We start from the raw sequence: 19198 nt of genomic DNA, 5'->3' as shown, positions 1-19198 counted from the left end.
GTTCTAAAAGCTGTACCCACATATGTAAGTGGGTTGGATAACTATAACAATATTTTAGTACGGGCCTAAAAATATATATAAATCTAGAATCTAGAAAGGAAACCAATAAATCAATGAATAGGTATCTTTCACCTAACCAACCTTCCCCCGCCCCCACACACCACGCCCCCAAGCCTAAACAGTGTCCAAGCGTCCTTCTTCACGAGTCTTTTCTTTTGGATATCGTGGCAATTAGACAACACGTGTTTTCACTGTCGAGCTAAGTCCAAAATTGTGTTACTGTTTGTCTTTTCTGTCTAATCTGTAACCATTTCCATACTGTTGCGTACTGGCGAAGACCTTGGATCGAAACGTCCATAGTATTTGTAACTGTCTTTAACTTGTGAGGTAACACTATATGTTTTATTACTAATGAATCAATGACCAATGTTCTGTTTATTGCAAAAATCAAGAGCAAGTTTGAAGAGTGCATTGGGCTGCAGCAGCAGTGACTAGAATTTTGAATTAGGGCCTAGGGTCTATAAAAATTAAAATAGTAAAAATAGAATAGGCCTATCTATCACCTATCACTATGCCTCTATAGTCTATACACTCTATGACTATGCCATGACTATGGTCTAGCTAGGCGAAAGCCCAAATCCAATAAATAGTGAACAGGCTAATATACTAATATTAATATGAATAAAAGACAAAAGTAAAAGTTGTTTAAATTTAATGCTCGCTCACACGCAAAATAGTATTTTGAAAATACTACAAATAAATCACACATAGCAGACTTGAGCTTAGCAGACAGTCGGAGTGACAGTGACAGCGAGTGTGAGAGATCTACTCTACTGACTCTACTTGCTACTGAGTTGAAATTAATCTAGATTTATAGGACTATGAATTAAAGTGTTACTAATTATTATTACTAGGCTATAAAATAAATAATTTAAAAAGATTAGGGCCTACACAGAAATCAGCACACTAGTGACTAGTAGTAAAGATTATTGTTTTGTTTTCTTTTACGTGACCCGCCATTAGTTAACCCGGTAGTGAAACTTTTGGTTTCGCAAAATTAATTAGAAAATGGCAAGGTATTTTTTATCATCCTTATTGTAACAACATAATTGTCCTAATGCATGGGATAACGTGCTTTGATTGTTAAAAAGTTTTTAAATTTAGCCCCCCTGTCATTTTATTTTATTTACTTATTAAAATATCATAAGGGGGTGAGTGGCATTAACTGATTATTTTATAGGTTCCTATATGAAATTTTTAATTTCATTTGGGTAATTATGGATGACCCTTCTAACTACTAACGATCACAACACTAAAGCCCTATAAGACGTTAGAAAGTAAAGCCGCCTATAGGGCTCATTACCTCTAATTCTGATTACATTAACTGTTCTCTTACCATAGGTGTAGACTGTAGATCTACTCGTTGTGTAAGGCAAGAGAGAGGAGAGAGCAGAGTTTATTCCAGGTCTACCCCCCCCCCCACCTGAACGAATTGGAATTTATTTAGAAAACATACTTTTGCCAGTCTCCGCTCTCCCTCCCCCCCCACCCACCCACCCACCCACCCATCCCGGAGAAAAAATTCGGGAAGAAACACTGGTAGAGAGAGATTGGCGTTGTAGAGTCGTACAGCTCATGGTTGCCAAACTGAAAACTCCCGAGTTCGAATCCCCTGGCAGATGAGGCTCTATACCTGGGGGCAGCAAACTATCTAGGATTGACGTCCTAAAATCAAACAACTGCTGCCTTGCAGTTTTGTTCTTGGACGGACAAAGGCTATGGAAGCAAATCCAAAAATTCAAAAGCATGCTGAAATCGGAGCATAGAGAGATTAAAAACTGTCTTGCCGACAGTGTTCCCTCAGTAGTTTTAAACTTGCCGCGCAGTCATTTTGTTAAACACATATATCCATGTACATGAATTTTAGAACAACGCGCGCACAAAATACACGTTGCACGTCAGCTTTTTCTCCGTGTAGCAGAGGCGTAGCGAAGGGGGGGGGGGGGGGCAGGGGGTACATATGTCCCCGGGCGCCGACCTTAGGGGGCGCCAAAACGGGTTGGAAAAACAAATTAAAATCTCATTTTAGCTGATTTATAAATATAAAAAATATATGAGGGGGGATGTGCTAATCGAAATTTGAGAGGGGGGGGTGCAAATCGTAAGTTTGAGGGGAGTGCAAATCGAAAATTAAAAGTTTTCCCCGGGCGCCGGGAAGGGTTGCTACGCCTCTGCCGTGTAGAGAACGTTGCTTGCCAAATCGTGACAATATAAGATGGGGTTCAGAAATTTTGACGAAACTTTTCCAATAATATTAGAAACTGAGTTTTAGCCATAAAAAGATTCACTTTTTTGTAAAATGTAATAAAAACCGATTCAAATACTCGATGTAGACCGAGCTCAGTAAATATTTTAGAAATAAATTGTTGAAAAAAAATCAATATTGAAGGGTGGGTGGAAGACTAAGGTGTGACGTCATTTTAGGGAATGGGGGTTCTGGCTTTTCGTGACGTTAAAACAACGTGACGTCGTTTAAGGATAACCCCAGTATGTATTTCGATGTTAAATTTTACAAGTGGGCGTCCATGGACCGAACCTCCTCCCCCCCCCCCTCCACTCTCTCCAGTCAACACAAGTCGATTTTTACCTTACCCCCCCCCACTCCCCTCCTTCTCCATGTTGACGTCATAAATGGATCCCCCCTTCCCATATGTCATATAAGTTATACATCCTGTTTTTAATTGTTTGCTTTGAGCATAGAGAATATTTCTTTTTTCTACTTTTACCAGATTATGGGATAAGGTTGTGGGCATGGCATAATTTATTTGCTTCTTCTAATTGGTCTCGGTGTAATGCTTTTCAATGGGACGGCGTCGCCTAGCGCTCGAGCGCTAGACTGCTAACACAAAAGTCTCGAGTTTGAATCCGGGTTCTTAGTCAGTAGACCGTCCCTGAGTCCACCCAGCTCTGATGGGTACCTAACTCACGTTAGGGAAAGTAAAGGCGGAGGGGCATAGTGCTGACCACACTATCTCTTCATATGCCGAGGTCACAGAAACAGGTGAACTCTACTTCACTTGCCCCATAGACCGTCAGGTTTGGATAGGGGAACTTAACCAATACTTTTCATCCATGCTGTGTAGTCCCAATGCGGGCTATTGATATCATTCGTCTGTGCTCACGTGCGAGTGGTATGTGTGTGTGTGTGTGTATGTGTATGTGTATGTGTGTGTATGTGTGTGTGGTGTGTATGTGTGTATGTGTGAATGGTATGTGTGTGTGTGGTGTGTGTGTATGTCTGTGTATGTGTGTGTGTGTTTGACGTATAAATGGAATCCCGACCATATATTTTGGGGGGTCAGATGGAGGGGCATTTATTCCTAATTCAGGCACTAGTGAGTAATGTAATTTCTATACACACATCGCTAAGGGTCAACACATGGGATAAATCGTGCTTTACGGTACAATTTTCTTCAAATATGTGCATAGGGGTCGTCAATAAATGACGTCACACTCGTAGGAGGAAGGGGGGGGGGTCCGTAATTTTGTGACGGTGTGTGATGAGGGGGAGGGGGTTCAGATGGTGTGACGACACTTTTTTTGCATTATAAAAAAGCAATGTTAGAAAACGAGTTTTTGCCGTTATTTCGCGTTTTAGAAAACGGTTTTAATCAATTGTAATAGGAATTGATCAAATAAATACTCTATGTTGACAGAGTTATGATATGATTTTGGAAAAATAACGATGTTTTAAGAAAAATTCAAAACAATTTTGAGAGGGGGGGGGGTGTCGGCTGAGGTGTGACGTCATTTTATGGGGGGGGGGGGTCTTGCTTTTTTGGACGACGTGTGACAGAGGGGAGGGGGGAGGTAAAAATCGTCCAAAAAAGCGTGACGTCATTTATGGATGACCCCATATCTTAGGCTATTGCCTACAACACTATGAAGTAACTGAACTAATGAAGAGCTATCCTTGTAAAACTGTTGACCTCCCTCCTCCCCCCCCCCTTCCGCGCCCCTCCCCCCCCCCCCCTTCCCACTTAAAAAATTGTACTCTCGTTTTATTTTAACTTTAATTCCATGTAATCTTTTAAACTGCCGAGAACAAGGCTACGAATGTCTAATTCGGGTAAATATCCTTCTACCAGAAAGATGGTGTCACGAAGGAAAGGGGAGATCATTCAATGGCGGTGGTGACGTAGGTAAACAAAGCGCCGCCATTTTCTATGCGCCGGTGAGTGTGTGTGAACATCCGTGTTTGCACTTGAGGCGCGATTGTTTGCACATGCGCGAAGTCCAAGTCGGATGAAAACGTACCCAGAATTATAAAAGAAACTGGAAATTTGTTGAATAAAAACTTACAAACTAACGAATGTTTGGTTGTTATTTATTTCGTAGCTAGTAGCGTAATAACCAGTGTGTGATTTTTTTTAATTTTTATCCGTTGACTCCAATTCAGGGTTTCCAAACATCTCTTCTTGGGGCTAGCCCCCAACCCCCCGGAGAAAGTCTGCCCCCCCCCCCCCCCGAACGAAATGGAATTTTTATAGAAAACATATACTTTTACCAGTGTCATCCCCCCCCCCCACATCCCCAAACATCAAGTGCCCCTTCCTCCCCCCTCCCCCCCCCCCGAGATAAAAAAAATTCTGGAAGAAACACTGCTATAATTTCAGTCTGCTTTCCTTTTTAGGATTTGCTTCCATAGCCCTACTCCATCCAAGAACAAACTACAAGGCAAAAGTTCTGTGAATCTGGTGTTTTTTCTCTTGGATGAGCTGATGTCCCCAGCGATTGAGTCTCATCTACCCGGGGGTTCGAACTCGAGACCTTTCGTTTTACCAATCATGAGCTTTACCGACCCGATCACGTTGACCTAAGGACGACCCTCGTCATCATCTTTTCCCCTTTGTGCCTAAGACACATTGGGCCACCACAGAAAGCTCCCTCAAACTTGTGTCTGTCTCCAGCAATTTTCCTGGCAGTCCCCCATAAAAGCCCTGCCTTTGTTAGCTGCTTCCCTGCCGTGCGCCTTCAAGTTCCAAGAGCTCTTGAATCTTTCGGAGGGAACATACTTAATTTTCCGAAGGGAGGGGGACCACTGGTTAAATAACCTTTTTTTTTCTATTTCGTCGGGGAGGGGGGGGGGGAGTGACGTCCTGAAAGAAACTCTGTACGTGACTGACTTATATGCAGTGGGCACTGAAACAGATACATTCTATTTCATTTGGCAGATTAAAGTATTTTGATAAATTCGTTACTTTGGGTACGCTATCCCTGTACGCTTATCCTGTACAATTTTCCCATTAAATCTCTGTGGGAGGGGCCGAGAGTCTATGTCCAGGTGCCGCATCGTTTCTTGTCTCAAGACATTCTTTGTTTTCGTTTTGGCAGACCAGCAACATCACAGAAACATCAAGTAAGACTTATTTTTTTTCGTTGTCTTGTTTTCGTTGGTTAGATAAGCAACATTACAGACACATCAAGTAAGACTTTTTTTTTCGTTGTCTTGTTTTCGTTGTTTAGATAAGCAACATTACAGACACATCAAGTAAGACTTTTTTTTCGTTGTCTTGTTTTCGTTGGTTAGATAAGCAACGTCACAGACACATCCAGTAAGACTCTGTTTTTTTCTTTTGTTGATTTCGTTTTCGTTGGTTAGATAAGCAACATCACCGACACATCAAGTAAGACTTTTTCTTTTGTTGATTTCGTTTTCGTTGGTTAGATAAGAAACATCACAGACACATCAAGTAAGACTTTGTTTTTTTTCTTTTGTTGATTTCGTTTTTGTTGGTTAGATAAGAAACATTATAGACACATCAAGTAAGACTTTGTTTTTTTTTCTTTTGTTGATTTCGTTTTTGTTGGTTAGATAAGTAACACCACAGACACATCAAAAAAGTCTTTGTTTTCTTTCGCTGAATTTTTCGGTCAGATAGGCAACATCACAGACTCATTAAGCTAGGCTTTATTTTCTTTCGTTAACTTAGTTTTCGTTGGTCAAACAAAACAGAAACATCAAATAAGACTATTGTTTCGTTGTCTTGTTTTCGTTGGTAAGTCTTTGTTTTCTTTCGTTGACTTTATTTTGTTTGGTTAGAAATGCAACATGACTGACACATCAAGTAAGTCTGAATTGTTTCGTTGTCTTTGTTTTTGTAGGTAAAACAAGCAACAATAATATCAGGACTTGTGTTTGTTTGTTTTTTGAGTTGATAATACACACAAGATTTTTTTTTAAGAATTGAGATTGTCACTATACGTTATTTTTCCAAAGGCTTAAAATAGGCTGTTGCTCGTAATTTTTAAACTCCACTAATTTCGAGTAAAATTATACCACAAACAAACAGGATTTTTTTCCCTACACATTGATACCAATTTTGTGTCTCTAGCTTAATTAGGAGCTAAGATATGGCCTTTTAAAAATTTGTGGGCGTGGCTTAAACAGCTTAGACCTTCGTAATTCAAGTCTATGTTACGCAAGAAAAAAAGTTGGCACCGATGGTTTTTTCATTGCATCATCACGGATTCGCATTTTTCGAAAAATTAAAAAATTATAATTTTGTTGCATCATCCGGGATTCGCATTTTTTTAAAACTAAAAAATTATAATCAAGCTTAAAGCCTAAGTTATACTGGACTGGATATGATTGACTGAGTAATTTAATGCCATTCATGATTCATTTTTTATTATTGACTTATTACTCCGTGTAAAAAAAATTAATGTAGGTTTAAAATAAACTAGATCTAGTTATTGTAAATCGATTTATTAATATTTAATACTGTTAATACTATTATATAATAGAAATGCATAAGCACATATTACTTCACAAGTTCTTTAATGTAATTGTAATAACGATATTACTTGGGTAGATGAAGTAGAGTAGACCTGCACACACACCACATGGAAAATGGAAGTAGCAACTGGTTGCCTTTACGATACCTTCTCAACCCCCCCCCCCCCCCCCCTTGATATTCAGTGTCTATATCAGGAGGCCATAATAAAATTATAGATCAAAATAAAAAGAAAATAGCTGTCAAAGTGTGTACCAGTGTTTATTACTACTGAACTATGCATACTGACATTTCAATGTTTGCTAAAAGAAATATAAATCATTAAAATACAGTAATCAGATTACCACATGAATTTTAATTTTGTCTAATAAAATAGAAACATTTAGGAGAATGGCAAAGTAAAAAAAAGATTTTTTGCAATAATTTAAAAATATGTTTATAAGAGCAAAGAAATAAATTACATAGTGACAACCTAAATTTAGCCCTTGTATAATCTACGATCAACACAGTACTGTAAAACAGTTACATAATCAAGAAATTAGCCTCTTCTCAATATGATCCCTCTTAAGAAGAAAAGTAGCATTAATTATCGAGGAATAAACATTAAAATATTGGTTTAAAGTATAATTACTAGTAGATCTAGATCTAACCCATTTATTGAATGTATGCTGGAAAAAAAATAGGTGACGAAAAATTTCTTGGACCACTTTAGTCTCTTTAGTGTTAAAACAATTTAAGTATCAATTATAATTAATCTTTAGATACAATTAGCACATCTAAGGAAAAGAAGCACATTGACTACTGATTCTAGGATTATCTAGCTGATTTCAATTACCCTGAAAAATAAGTTAAGTAATTAATTAAAATGTAATTTTTTTTTACACTATGAACACTAAACTTAATTATAAACATTGTTAGTATTAGTTTTCAAAATAAGTTTACAATTCACAGCAATCATTTTTTCAGTAACAATTTACAAAAACACTAATGTTTAAAAAATAAAGTTCATTTTTATACTAAAAATGAAAGAAGTACTCTGAAATTCTGATTAGCTATTATTCAGAAAGAAAAACAAGATTCCTATAAAGTCAACCACCAGTGATTCTGCCCGATGACTGAAATCCTCAGCATTATCCTTATCCTCTGCCCAGTAGCTTATGGTGTAAAGAGCTGACTTTTGTTTTGTTGCTGGCAGTCTTTTAATAGTCCTTCCACTGTATTGCGACACACCTTGATCACCTTGCTCCCACTTATGAGTCAGCTAGACACCAATCAGATTTCCCATCAGATACCTCTCCAGCTGTCGCACCAAGAAAGGCTCAGTAGAAGTCAACAACGCTTCCATGACTTTAAGAAACAGAATACATTTGATCGCCACATTGCGTTCTTGTAACTGAGCTTTATCGAAGGACCAGAAATTAACTTCCCAATCAGCCTGAGTGCTTGCGGCGCTGCATGAGAACCCCAGGCTTCTTGAGATCTGCAAGCAGTTGAATGTAGATTTTAGTTATGTCCCAGCAGCCACATCATTCTCTTTAAGATGAGCCTTAAATAAAGCTGGATCTCCATGAAAACTACCTGAAAAGAGAAGGGCAAATGGAATTAGAATTTAGCAGACCATTTCACAAAATATATATCTAGCACAACATATTGCAAACTATATAAAATAAATATAAACATTAGAAATACATTCAGTCTCCATACTTACTGAATGTACTTCCACCTGAGACATGGGTTGAACATAGAAAGGGCTGTACACAAGTTCCACCAACCTATTCCCAGTCACAAGCCTGTTCTCCTCAGCCGCTTTATATCAGCCATCAAGTTTCTGATTACATTAGCAATCCTTCTTACACCTTGTTGGTCTTGCCTATAAGCAAATAAGATGTACAAAGAAAACAAACTGACCCAAGTTCTAGGCACACAATTCTAGAATTAAATTAATATTAATAAAATTATCAAGTACTAAAATTGTCCTTAATAGGCCTAATTATGGATATATACATAGGCCTACATTAATTTAAATATATAGGCCTACTTGATGGAGAATTATACCTGCACTAGTCTAAATCTATTCTTAACCATTTAACAATGTCTCACTATTTTTACAAGATCTAGATTAGAATCTAGATCTAGACTAGTACTTGTATGACCTAATCAAACATAATGATTAAATGATTGTGTTCATCTACTAAATGTACTGAATTAAAATAAATAGGCTAATTAATGAATTGATATAGGCCTAGTCCTACTTAATACTTAATGCAGAATTAGATGAACACTTAGGCCTATATAACTATATAATTATATAATTAATTAACTTATCTAGATTCTAGATCTAGATCTATATCAAAATTAACTAGTACCTTTTATTTCTTACTAGAATCTAGATTAGTGTAGGCCCTATACTATTGTATTACTATTAGCCTATAGATTATAGATTTAAGATTAAATTAGATCTAGAATTAAACTAGATCTAGGCCTAAAGCTAGATTATTTTTTACTAGATCTAGTTACTATACTATAGACTATAGATCAATACTCAATAGAGCTAGTAATCTGGATTCGTTTTTCTAAATCCAGAATCTATTAGGCTATCTATCTTATTAATAATATCATCTAGATCTATTCTAGGCCTATTTACTACTAGATATCTATACTTAATACTAGAGTCTAAATTTTCTATTTTCTAGAGTCTAGAAATCTAGAGATCAAAATTTAAGTCAACTTGTGTAAAAATCTTAAAATTAAATTAATGTAAAGTCTAGATCTAGACCTAATGGCTTATTGTCCTAATCAACCGTAATAATTTAGTAAATGTAATGTTACAGTAATGTAGGCTACTTAAACTAAATTATTAATATTAGTAGGCCTATAGTAATACTAATAGTAATCAAGTAATGCGATATTTTAATAATGTAAGAATCACAGGAAATTTGGCGCGAAATTAAGGCTCTATCGCGGTGAGCCTTCCTAGGCTTGCGGACCATTGAAATCGTAATTTTAAAATATAGGTTAATTTTAGAAGACCCAATTATTAGTCTAGTCAACATTTGGGCATGTCAATGTAAATATTAAGTACCTTATTATTTATAGATTCTTACCTTATATTTCAGCACATTGCTCCTCTGTAAGCTAATAAACGAGATCCAAAAATTAAAATAGGTTTTGAATCTAAATCCTCTTGAGGTTAAAACAAAGATGCGCACTGTGTCATGCGTAGATCAGGTGTGCTGTGGTTTCGCCTTAAGCGACATGGCCTTAATTACCAATGGGCAACCGGAAACATGGAATTTAGGTTCAAGGTACAGCCATGATTACCATGGCAACAAAGGTCACGGCGCAAGCTGCGCAACTCGCTACTTAAAATTTGATTTTTACTCTAGAGTTCTTAATTTTTATTCCCAAGAAAATGTCAAGATGGTATTTTTTTTCAACAGTAGCATCTTTTGAAAACAATATTTTGTATTGACTACATTCTATTACAAAATAAATAAAATTATTTTGAAAAAAAAAAAACAACTAAAAAACTATTCCAAGAAGACTGAATAGTCTTTTATTAATAAATAATGTTATAGACGTCAAAAATGAAGTTTAATATTCCTGAATATTCCATTTGTTTAGCATGAGATCAGCATCTGTCCTGTGTCCACTTTTGGCCCTGTGCCTTTGTGTGACGGTCAGTGGAATGAGACTTCAATCAAGTAAGTTATAGTGGGTTTTGTTCCAGGGTGGAGAGTGGGAATTATGAGAGGTACTAACGAGGATGGGACGCCGTGGCCTAGCAGCGGAGCGCTAGACTTCTAACCCAATAGCTTCGAGTTCGAATCCGGGTTCAAGCTAGTGGAACGTCCCTGAGTCCACCCAAATCAGATGGGTACCTAACTCATGTTAGGGAAAGCAAAGGCGGCTGGGCATAGTACTGATCACATCATCCCTTTATATGCAGAGGTCAAGAAACATATGAACTCCGCTTCGTTAGGTCTTAAGAGAAATCTTTTTTACTTCAAGGTGGATGGTAGGAGGAGAGGGAAAGAGACCGGGAGAGGGGGAGAATGGGAGGGGAGATGGTAATAAAGTGGGAGGGTTCATTGGTGAGACGGGGCGGGGATGGGAGGTGAAATGGTATGAAGAAGAATGGATGGGAGGAGGAGAGGGAAAGAGACCGGGAGAGGGGAGAATTGGGGGGAGATGGTAATAAGGTGGGAGTGTGGATGAGTGAGACGGGACGGGACTGGGATGGGAGGTGAAATGGTATGAAGAAGAATGGATGGGAGGGTGGGTGGGGTTAATAGGGTCGGAGGGGAGATGATGGGAGGTAAAAAGTTTGAAGGGTGGTTGGGTGCGAGGTAAACAAAGTTGTTCTATCGTAAGGCCGAAATCAAAGGTGCTGAAATTATTAATGTGATCTTGTCTCAAAATGTAGATGAAAATCTAAGTACAAAAACGTTATGGAATAGGGAGTTTCTTTTCAAGTTCCCTTTTCGAACCTGACGGTCCATGGTTGTCTGATTGAGTTTGTACGTGAGTGTAGGCTGTGAAGTGAAAATACCTAAAAGAAAAAGTCAAGTTCCTTTTTGAACCTGACGATCCATTGGACAAGTGAAGTTGAGTTCAAAATGTTTATGTGATTTCGGCATATGCGGGAATAGTGTGGTCAGCGCGATGCCCAGCCGCCTTTATTTTCCCTAACGTGAGTCAGGTACCCATCATAGCTGGGTGGACTTGCATGTCACGTCAAACAGCTGCCTGACACGTCAGAGACCTGCATGTCACGTCAGTGACCTAACTTGAGTGACCTAACGTCAGTTAGGTACCCATCAGAGCTGGGTGGAACAACACTAGTTTCAAGAGGTCATTGATTCAGATAAACCCCCTTCATCTTCCCCTTGTGTCTTGGGCACGAACGAGAAAGGATGATGCTGAAATAACTTTAAAAAAAAGTAAACTGTCTTAATTAATTAATTAACCTTCTCTATATAGGATTGACACCCCGCGTCATCGGAGGGACAGAGGTCGTCGACAGGTGCAAGTCGCCCTACAACGCCATGGTGGCGCTGCAGTTTACCTCCCCCACCGGCCCCGTCACCTTCTGCTCGGCCGTCATGCTGACTGACACCATCTTGGTGACCTCGGCTTACTGCGTCTACCAGTAAGTAATTTTTGAATTGGTAGTTTTAGATTACTGCATCTTCCAGTAAGTTTTTCTGATGAGGTGGCCAAAGATTACTGCGTATTTCAGACGTCCAGTAAGTAATTTTTGGTCTGGTGGTTTTAGATTATTGCGTCTACCAGTAAGTTTTTTTATCTAGTGGCTTTAGATTACTGCGTCTACCAGTAAGTAATTTTTTATCTGTTGGCTTTAGATTACTGCATCTTCCAGTAAGTTTTTTGGTTGGGTAGCTTTAAGTAATTTTTGATCTAGTGGCTTTAGATTACTGCGTCTACCAGTAAGTAATTTTTTAATCTGGTGGCTTTAGATTACTGCGTCTTCCAGTAAGTTTTTTTTTATGAGGTGGCTTTAGATTACTGCGTCTACCAGTAAGTAATTTTCGGTCGGGTGGCTTTAGATTACTGCATCTTCCAGTAAGTTTTTTGATGAGGTGGCTTAAAGTTACTGTGTCTTTCAGACTTCCAGTAAGTAATTTTTGATGTGGTGGCTTTAGATTACTGCGTCTACCAGTAAGTTTTTTTATCTAGTGGCTTTAGATTACTGCGTCTACCAGTAAGTAATTTTTTATCTGTTGGCTTTAGATTACTGCATCTTCCAGTAAGTTTTTTGGTTGGGTAGCTTTAAGTAATTTTTGATCTAGTGGCTTTAGATTACTGCGTCTACCAGTAAGTAATTTTTTAATCTGGTGGCTTTAGATTACTGCGTCTTCCAGTAAGTTTTTTTTTATGAGGTGGCTTTAGATTACTGCGTCTACCAGTAAGTAATTTTCGGTCGGGTGGCTTTAGATTACTGCATCTTCCAGTAAGTTTTTTGATGAGGTGGCTTAAAGTTACTGTGTCTTTCAGACTTCCAGTAAGTAATTTTTGATGTGGTGGCTTTAGATTACTGCGTCTTTCAATAAGTTTTTTTTAATCAAGATACGTACGTGGGTGTGGTTGCGATAATTATAAGTTATGAGAAATAAGGTCGAACATGGGCTAAAGTATATATTTTTCTACACAATTTTTTAAAGTTTAACCCGGGGAGAGGAGGCCTGCTCCCATATCCCCCAAAACTCGGGGTGGGGGGGGGGGGGGGTTGAAGTATGACGTGCTTATAGAAGAGGGAAAGTCTAATTTTTGTGACGATTTGGTGTGATTGGGGGGGGGGGGGGGGTAAGGGGGATTGGCCAAAAAAAACACGTGGAATAATTTATGAATAATAATTTCAATCAGTTGAGTGTAGTGGGCTGGTTTGCGCCAACACACAGTGAGGTACTCACGTTCTCTCTGCTTGCAGGTTCCTGGCTCTCAAGGATATCCCCATCAAGGCCATCGTCGGGGAGAGGGACATGTTCATGACCGACAGGGACGAGCAGGTCATTGACATAGACAGTGTCAAGGTCCACAGGATGTACAACGACAGCACTTTGGGTGAGTAGGCTATTTTTAGGTTTATTACTGTTTTGGGTTGGCGTGTGGAGTCGGCGTGGTCGAGTTGGTAAAGCCCATGGTTGCTGAAAAGAAAAGTTTAGAGTTCGAACCCCTAGCAGATCAGGCTTGATAGCTGGGGACAGCAACTCTTCTAGGGAAGAAAACTCTAAAATTAAACAACTGCTGCCTTGTAGTTTGTCCTTGGTTGGACAAAGGCTATGGAAGCAAATCCAAAAAGAAAAGGAGACTGAAATCGGAGTCAACGGCCTATATGGCGCATAAAATTTGTTAACACCACTAGAATTAAGAACGAAGAAGAAGAAGAAGATCGGCGTGTGTGGCAAAGATAGCTCATGGTTCATAAACGGTTAAGTCCTGAGTTCGAGCCATAGGGCACGTGAGGCTCTTTAGCTGAGGACAGCAACACTTCTAGGAGGGAAGAAACCCTCCAAAATCAAACTGCTGCATTGTAGATTGGTCCTGGGTAGACAAAGGCTATGGCAGCAAATGCAGAAAGAAAACAGAAGTCGGAATCAACGGGCCATATGGATACGAACGAGGCATAACATGTTGACACCTAATGATTAGGCCTATTTGTGTTGAAGGAAATCCCCTGCAGTTTTTTTGTATTCCTTCTTAATTATGTTAGACGGTATTTCCTTTAACACAATTAACTATTACATGACAAATTTATATACGTCGAATAGGCCGTTGACTCTGATCTCCGCCTGATTTTCTTTTTGAATTTGCTTCCTTTGTCCAAGAACAAACTACAAGGCAGCAGTTGCTTGATTTGGAGTTTTCTCTCCTCGATGGATTGCTGTCCCCAGCTATCGATCCAGGGGGTTCGAACTCATGACTTTCCGGTTTAGCAACCATGAGCTTTACCAGCCCGGCCCAACCAAGCCGACACCCCCCCCCCCCCTTCCCCCCTGCATTTGATATCCTTTACTACACATTGTTTTCAAAGCGAAGTACTCGCCATGTTTGCGTATCAGACAACTTCCTCCACTTAAATTAACAATAGTGATTTCCCTTTTATATTTATTTTCTCCGCTTAAATTAACAATAGTGATTTCCCTTTATATTTATTTTCTCCGCTTAAATTAACAATAGTGATTTCCCTTTATATTTATTTTCTCTACTTAAATTAACAATAGTGATTTCCCTTTATATTTATTTTCTCTACTTAAATTAACAATAGTGATTTCCCTTTATATTTATTTTCTCTACTTAAATTAACAATAGTGATTTCCCTTTATATTTATTTTCTCTACTTAAATTAACAATAGTGATTTCCCTTTATATTTATTTTCTCCACTTAAATTAACAATAGTGATTTCCCTTTATACTTTATATGGATGGTAGTTGTTTATTGTCGTTCCTTTATATTTATTTTCTCCACTTAAATTAATAATAGTGATTTTCCTTTATATTTTTTTCTGCACTTAAATTAACAATAGTGATTTCCCTTTTTTTCTCCACTTAAATTAACAATAGTGATTTCCCTTTATATTTATTTTCTCCACTTAAATTAACGATAGTGATTTCCCTTTTATATTTATTTTCTCCACTTAAATTAACAATAGTGATTTCCCTTTATATGGTTTATTTTCGTCCCTTTAGATAACAACGTTGGTCTGGTGCGCCTGGTTACCCCTGCACGGTTGAGTGACTGTGTGCAGCCAGCCGTTAAGATGGAGGCTGACCCTGCTGCCTGCAATGACGTGGATAAGACATGTGTGATGGTTGGTTGGGGACCTTATGCAGGTGAGTTGTTTTTGGTGACCTTATGCATGTGAGTTGTTTGGTGACCTTTTGCATGCGTTGTTTTGGTGACCTTTTGCATGTGAGCTGTTTTGCTGACCTTTTGCTGGTAAGTTGTTAGGTGACCTTTTGCATGTGAGTTGTTTTGGTGACCTTTTGCATGTGCGTTGTTTGGTGACCTTATGCTGGTGAGTTGTTTTGGTGACCTTTTGCATGTGAGTTGTTAGGTGACCTTTTTGCATGCGAGTTGTTTTGGTGACCTTTTGCATGTGAGTTGTTTTGGTGACTTTTTGCATGTGAGTTAATTTGGTGACCTTTTGCATGTGCTGTTTTGGTGACCGTATGCAGGTGATTTGTTTTGGTGACCTTATGCTGCTGAGTTGTTTGGTGACCTTTTGCTAAGTGAGTTGTTTTGGTGACTTAATATATGTAAGTTGTTAGGTGACCTTTTGCATGTGAGTTGTTTGGTAACCTCATGCTGGTGAGTTTTTGTTGGTGAATTGATGCTGGTGAGTTGATATGTGACATTTTGCATGTGAGTTGTTTGGGTGACCTTTTGCATAATGAGTTGTTAAGGTGACCTTATGCTGTGAGTTGTTTTGGTGAATTGATGCTGGTGAGTTGGTATGTGACCTTTTGTATGTGAGTTGTTAGGTGACATTTTGGATGTTGTTTGGTGATCTTATGTTGGCGAGTTGCTAGGTGACCTTTTGTATGTTAGTAGGTTTGGTGACGTATTGTTGTTTTGTAAATTTAATTCTGCCTGTATACAATTTTTATTTATGATACTAATTTAATTCTACTTGTAAAAGTAAAAGTGAAGTTCCCCTTCGAAAACATGACGGTCTACGGGGGAAGGAAAGTAGAGTTCACCTGTTTCTGTGACATCGGCATTTGAAGGGACAAAGTTGTCAGCACTATGCCCAGCCACCTTTACTTTCCCTAACGTGAAATATGCACCCATCAGAGCTGGGTGGACTCAGGTAGTTTCTAAGGCAGGGGTTCCCAACCCCGTGCCCGCGGGCGCCATGGCGCCCGCCGAACGATTCGTATGTGCCCGCCTCTCACTATTCGACAGAGACAGGATTTTTTTTCATAAACATTATTGAAAGGTTGAAAGGGATGGAAATCAAAAGTTTGAGGGGGGATGCAAATCTAAAATTTGAGGGGGGGGGGGGGTGCAAATCAAAAGTTTGAGGGGGGGGGGGGGTGTGCAAATCGAAAGTTTTGTCCCCGGATGACGGGAAGGGTCGCTACGCCCCTGAAAGGAGTTTGTCGATTTAAAATAATTAAAATATGTGGTGCCCGCCACCCTACCGATATTTTAGAATGTGCTATAGAATAAAAAAAGGTTGGGAACCCCTATTCTAAGGATTTGAACAAGGTTTCGAACTCGAGACCTACGGGTTAGCAGTCTAAGTCTTAACCGCTAGACCGTTCATACACAATTTTCATTTATGATACTAATTTAATTTTGCTTGTATACAAATTTTATTTATGATATTAATTTTATTCTGCTCATGTGCAAATTGTATTTATGATACTAATTTAATTCTACTTGTGTAGGCCTACAAATTTTATTTATCATACTAATTGAATTCTACTTGTATACAATTGTATTTATGATACTAATTTAATTCTACTTGTGTAGGCCTACAAATTTTATTTATCATACTAATTGAATTCTACTTGTATACAATTTTATTTATGATACTAATTTAATTCCGCTTGTATGAAAACAGTTTTTCTTACCAAACCATTTGAAACTCTCCCCAGAAAACAGCAAGCCAACAAACTCCAGGCTTCCCCGCTACGCCAACATCACCGTGCTTGGGAATTTCCTCACCAACATGCTCTCATATCAACTATTGCGGCGTGGTCCCCCCACGGGGACCCTGCTGGCGGAGCCGTCAAACCCAAACACCAAAGCTTGTTTCGTAAGTTGGCTGTAGGGATATGAAAATAATAACAACGGCGTCGCTAGGTTGGGGTTGACTGGTTTTTTTTATTGAAAATACTTGACAAAACCTTTTTTTTTTCCTATAAATTTTGCAGTTGGTGTCACATTTAATTATAACATTAACAATGTGGTTATTAATAATATTAATACAGCTGGATGGTTTCTCTATGGCAAATTCACGTCATCGTGTGTGCGCCCCCCCCCCCCCCCCCCCCCCCCCACCATACATCGTCATTTTGTACTTAAAAATGCTTTTTAAATCAAATTAATAATTAACTGAACTGCAAAAGCGCATTTTTCTTGTATATAATTTGCAATTTTCGCCTTGGTATCAACCCCTAAAAGGTGTCACCCGGTTAGGCCCCCCCCCCCCGCCCCCGCCTAGCTACGCCTCAGAATAATAAGGTACCTTTTTAAAACAAATTATTTGAAGCGTTTAGTGTTGGAGATAATTTAAACTACTACAGTATCGGCGATTAAAGATCAGTTTCTTTCAGACTATTTTTTTCTCTATTGTGGGGGGGGGGGGGGGAGACTTGAAATTTTCGGGGGCTGAGCAAAATTTTCCGTTGAGTTGGACACTGGTGAAAGTCTATTTTTTCTATATACATGCTATTTTGTTCGGTGGAAGGGGGGGGGGGGGCGATAGACGTTTTTCGGGTAGAAACTCTGATGGAGATCATTCCGTCAAAGGCCAATTGGGGGGTTGTCTATAAATGACGCCACACTCGTAGGGGAGGGTCTGTAGTTTTGTAACAATGTGTGTTGAGGGAGAGGGTCTGATAATGTAACGTCACACTTTTGCATTTTAAAACGTGATGTTAGAAAATGAATTTTAGCCCTTATTTCGCGTTTTCGAAAATTCTTTTAATAAATTGCAATAGAAATTGATTAAAATACTTTATGCCGACCGAGTTTAGTCAATATTTTAGAAAACAAAATCGATAATTTAAAAAAAAAATCATCTGCAAATGGGAGGGGTGGGCTGAAGGCTGAGGTGTGACGTTATTTTAAGGGGGGGGGGTGTCTGGCTTTCTATGACAATGTGTGGTGGAGGGGTGGGGGAGGTAAACAAAATCGTCAAAAAAGCGTGACGTCATTTACAGATGACCCTAAGGCTAATTTTAATGTCGGGGTGAGGTCACTTTTTGGATGATTTAATAACCATCTACTTTCATTCTTGAATACAGTTTGACTGGGGCGGACTCGTCAGCTGTCAAAGAAACGGAAAATCTGTCCTTCGCGGAGTAATCGGTGAACACAACTGCAACACGGAAGTAGGCCAAACCCCGCCCATCCTGGTATCGGATATACCGACGTATCAGCCGTGGATCGATTCCTGCATCAGTAGCTGGAACAGCTGTCTGACACTTTAAGTCACGTGGGAACGAACTAAATGTTTGTGTCACATTTTTAAGTTTACTGTTTTGGTTTTGTATTTTTTTATATAATAAAAGCATGAGGTTTATTATTATTTTTTTTGTTTGGCTAATTTAATTCAATTATATTTTTAATAAAACAAAAGTTGGCATACTAGAAAGTTTTTAAATCATATTTACATGTCTGTGAAATAATCTTGAGAATGTTTTGCAAAAAGAATCATAGACAGTACTTATATTACTCAAACTAAATTATATATATATATATATATATATATATATATATATATATATATATATATATATATATATATATATATATATAAAGAAAACAGTTGTTTTTGTTTGTTCGAATTTTAAAGTTTTCTTTCTAAAGGAAAAAGAAAAGCTTTGTAGCATGCTCATTTTTGCTGCTCTTCAATGGACATACTGAGGTTTATTTTTTACTGAGGGTTGGTGATTGTTGTTTTTTTTTGGGGGGGGGGAGGTCCCATTTCTGACACTATTCATCACACATAATACCCATTTAAAAAAATTAAAATATCGATGTACAGACTGAAGGAAGTGGGGGACGTAATTAGGACTGCTGTCATTCGGGGCGTTCAGCACCCCCCCCCCCCCCTTCCCTTTCTGAAGGTACTGTCTTCTCTGCGCTTTGCATACAAGAAAATTTCGTCGTTATCTTCATCTACTGCCGGCTACAGCACATG

At 38.6% G+C, this 19198-nt stretch overlaps 1 protein-coding gene and 1 long non-coding RNA gene across 3 annotated transcripts; one reads left to right on the top strand and one right to left on the bottom strand.

The window, feature by feature from the left end:
* Positions 1–5288: 5288 nt before the first annotated feature.
* On the top strand, positions 5289–18652 carry LOC131931541 (trypsin). Of its 2 annotated transcripts, none has more exons than XM_059288374.1 (7): positions 5289–5419; positions 10422–10501; positions 11781–11949; positions 13249–13382; positions 15009–15152; positions 16926–17086; positions 18300–18652. In XM_059288374.1, the coding sequence occupies exons 1-7, from the start codon at positions 5337–5339 to the stop codon at positions 18483–18485; spliced, it is 957 nt and encodes a 318-aa protein (XP_059144357.1). In that variant the 5' UTR covers positions 5289–5336; the 3' UTR covers positions 18486–18652. The 2 variants fall into 2 exon arrangements, with proteins under 2 accessions (XP_059144357.1, XP_059144358.1); XM_059288375.1 differs by lacking the exon at positions 5289–5419 and adding an exon at positions 5698–5753.
* On the bottom strand, positions 7017–10145 carry LOC131931542 (uncharacterized). Its single transcript, XR_009384305.1, has 3 exons — positions 9902–10145; positions 8506–8667; positions 7017–8375 (listed from the first exon to the last, which is right to left on the bottom strand). It is a non-coding gene; the product is annotated as an uncharacterized LOC131931542 (long non-coding RNA).
* Positions 18653–19198: the final 546 nt, after the last annotated feature.

This window comes from Physella acuta, unplaced genomic scaffold, assembly GCF_028476545.2.
Source record: "Physella acuta isolate Inbredline_101_S28 unplaced genomic scaffold, ASM2847654v3 ptg001990l, whole genome shotgun sequence".
Lineage (NCBI taxonomy): Eukaryota > Metazoa > Mollusca > Gastropoda > Physidae > Physella > Physella acuta.
Note: the sequence above shows the minus strand (reverse complement) of the source record. Positions and strands in the feature narration are given on the sequence as shown.

Coding starts and splice junctions, on each gene's coding strand:
- LOC131931541 (XM_059288374.1), top strand. CDS start 5,337: ATGTCCAGGTGCCGCATCGTTTCTTGTCTCAAGACATTCTTTGTTTTC. Junction 11,950..13,248: donor TCGGCTTACTGCGTCTACCA/GTAAGTAATTTT, acceptor CTCTGCTTGCAG/GTTCCTGGCTCTCAAGGATA. Junction 13,383..15,008: donor GTACAACGACAGCACTTTGG/GTGAGTAGGCTA, acceptor TCGTCCCTTTAG/ATAACAACGTTGGTCTGGTG.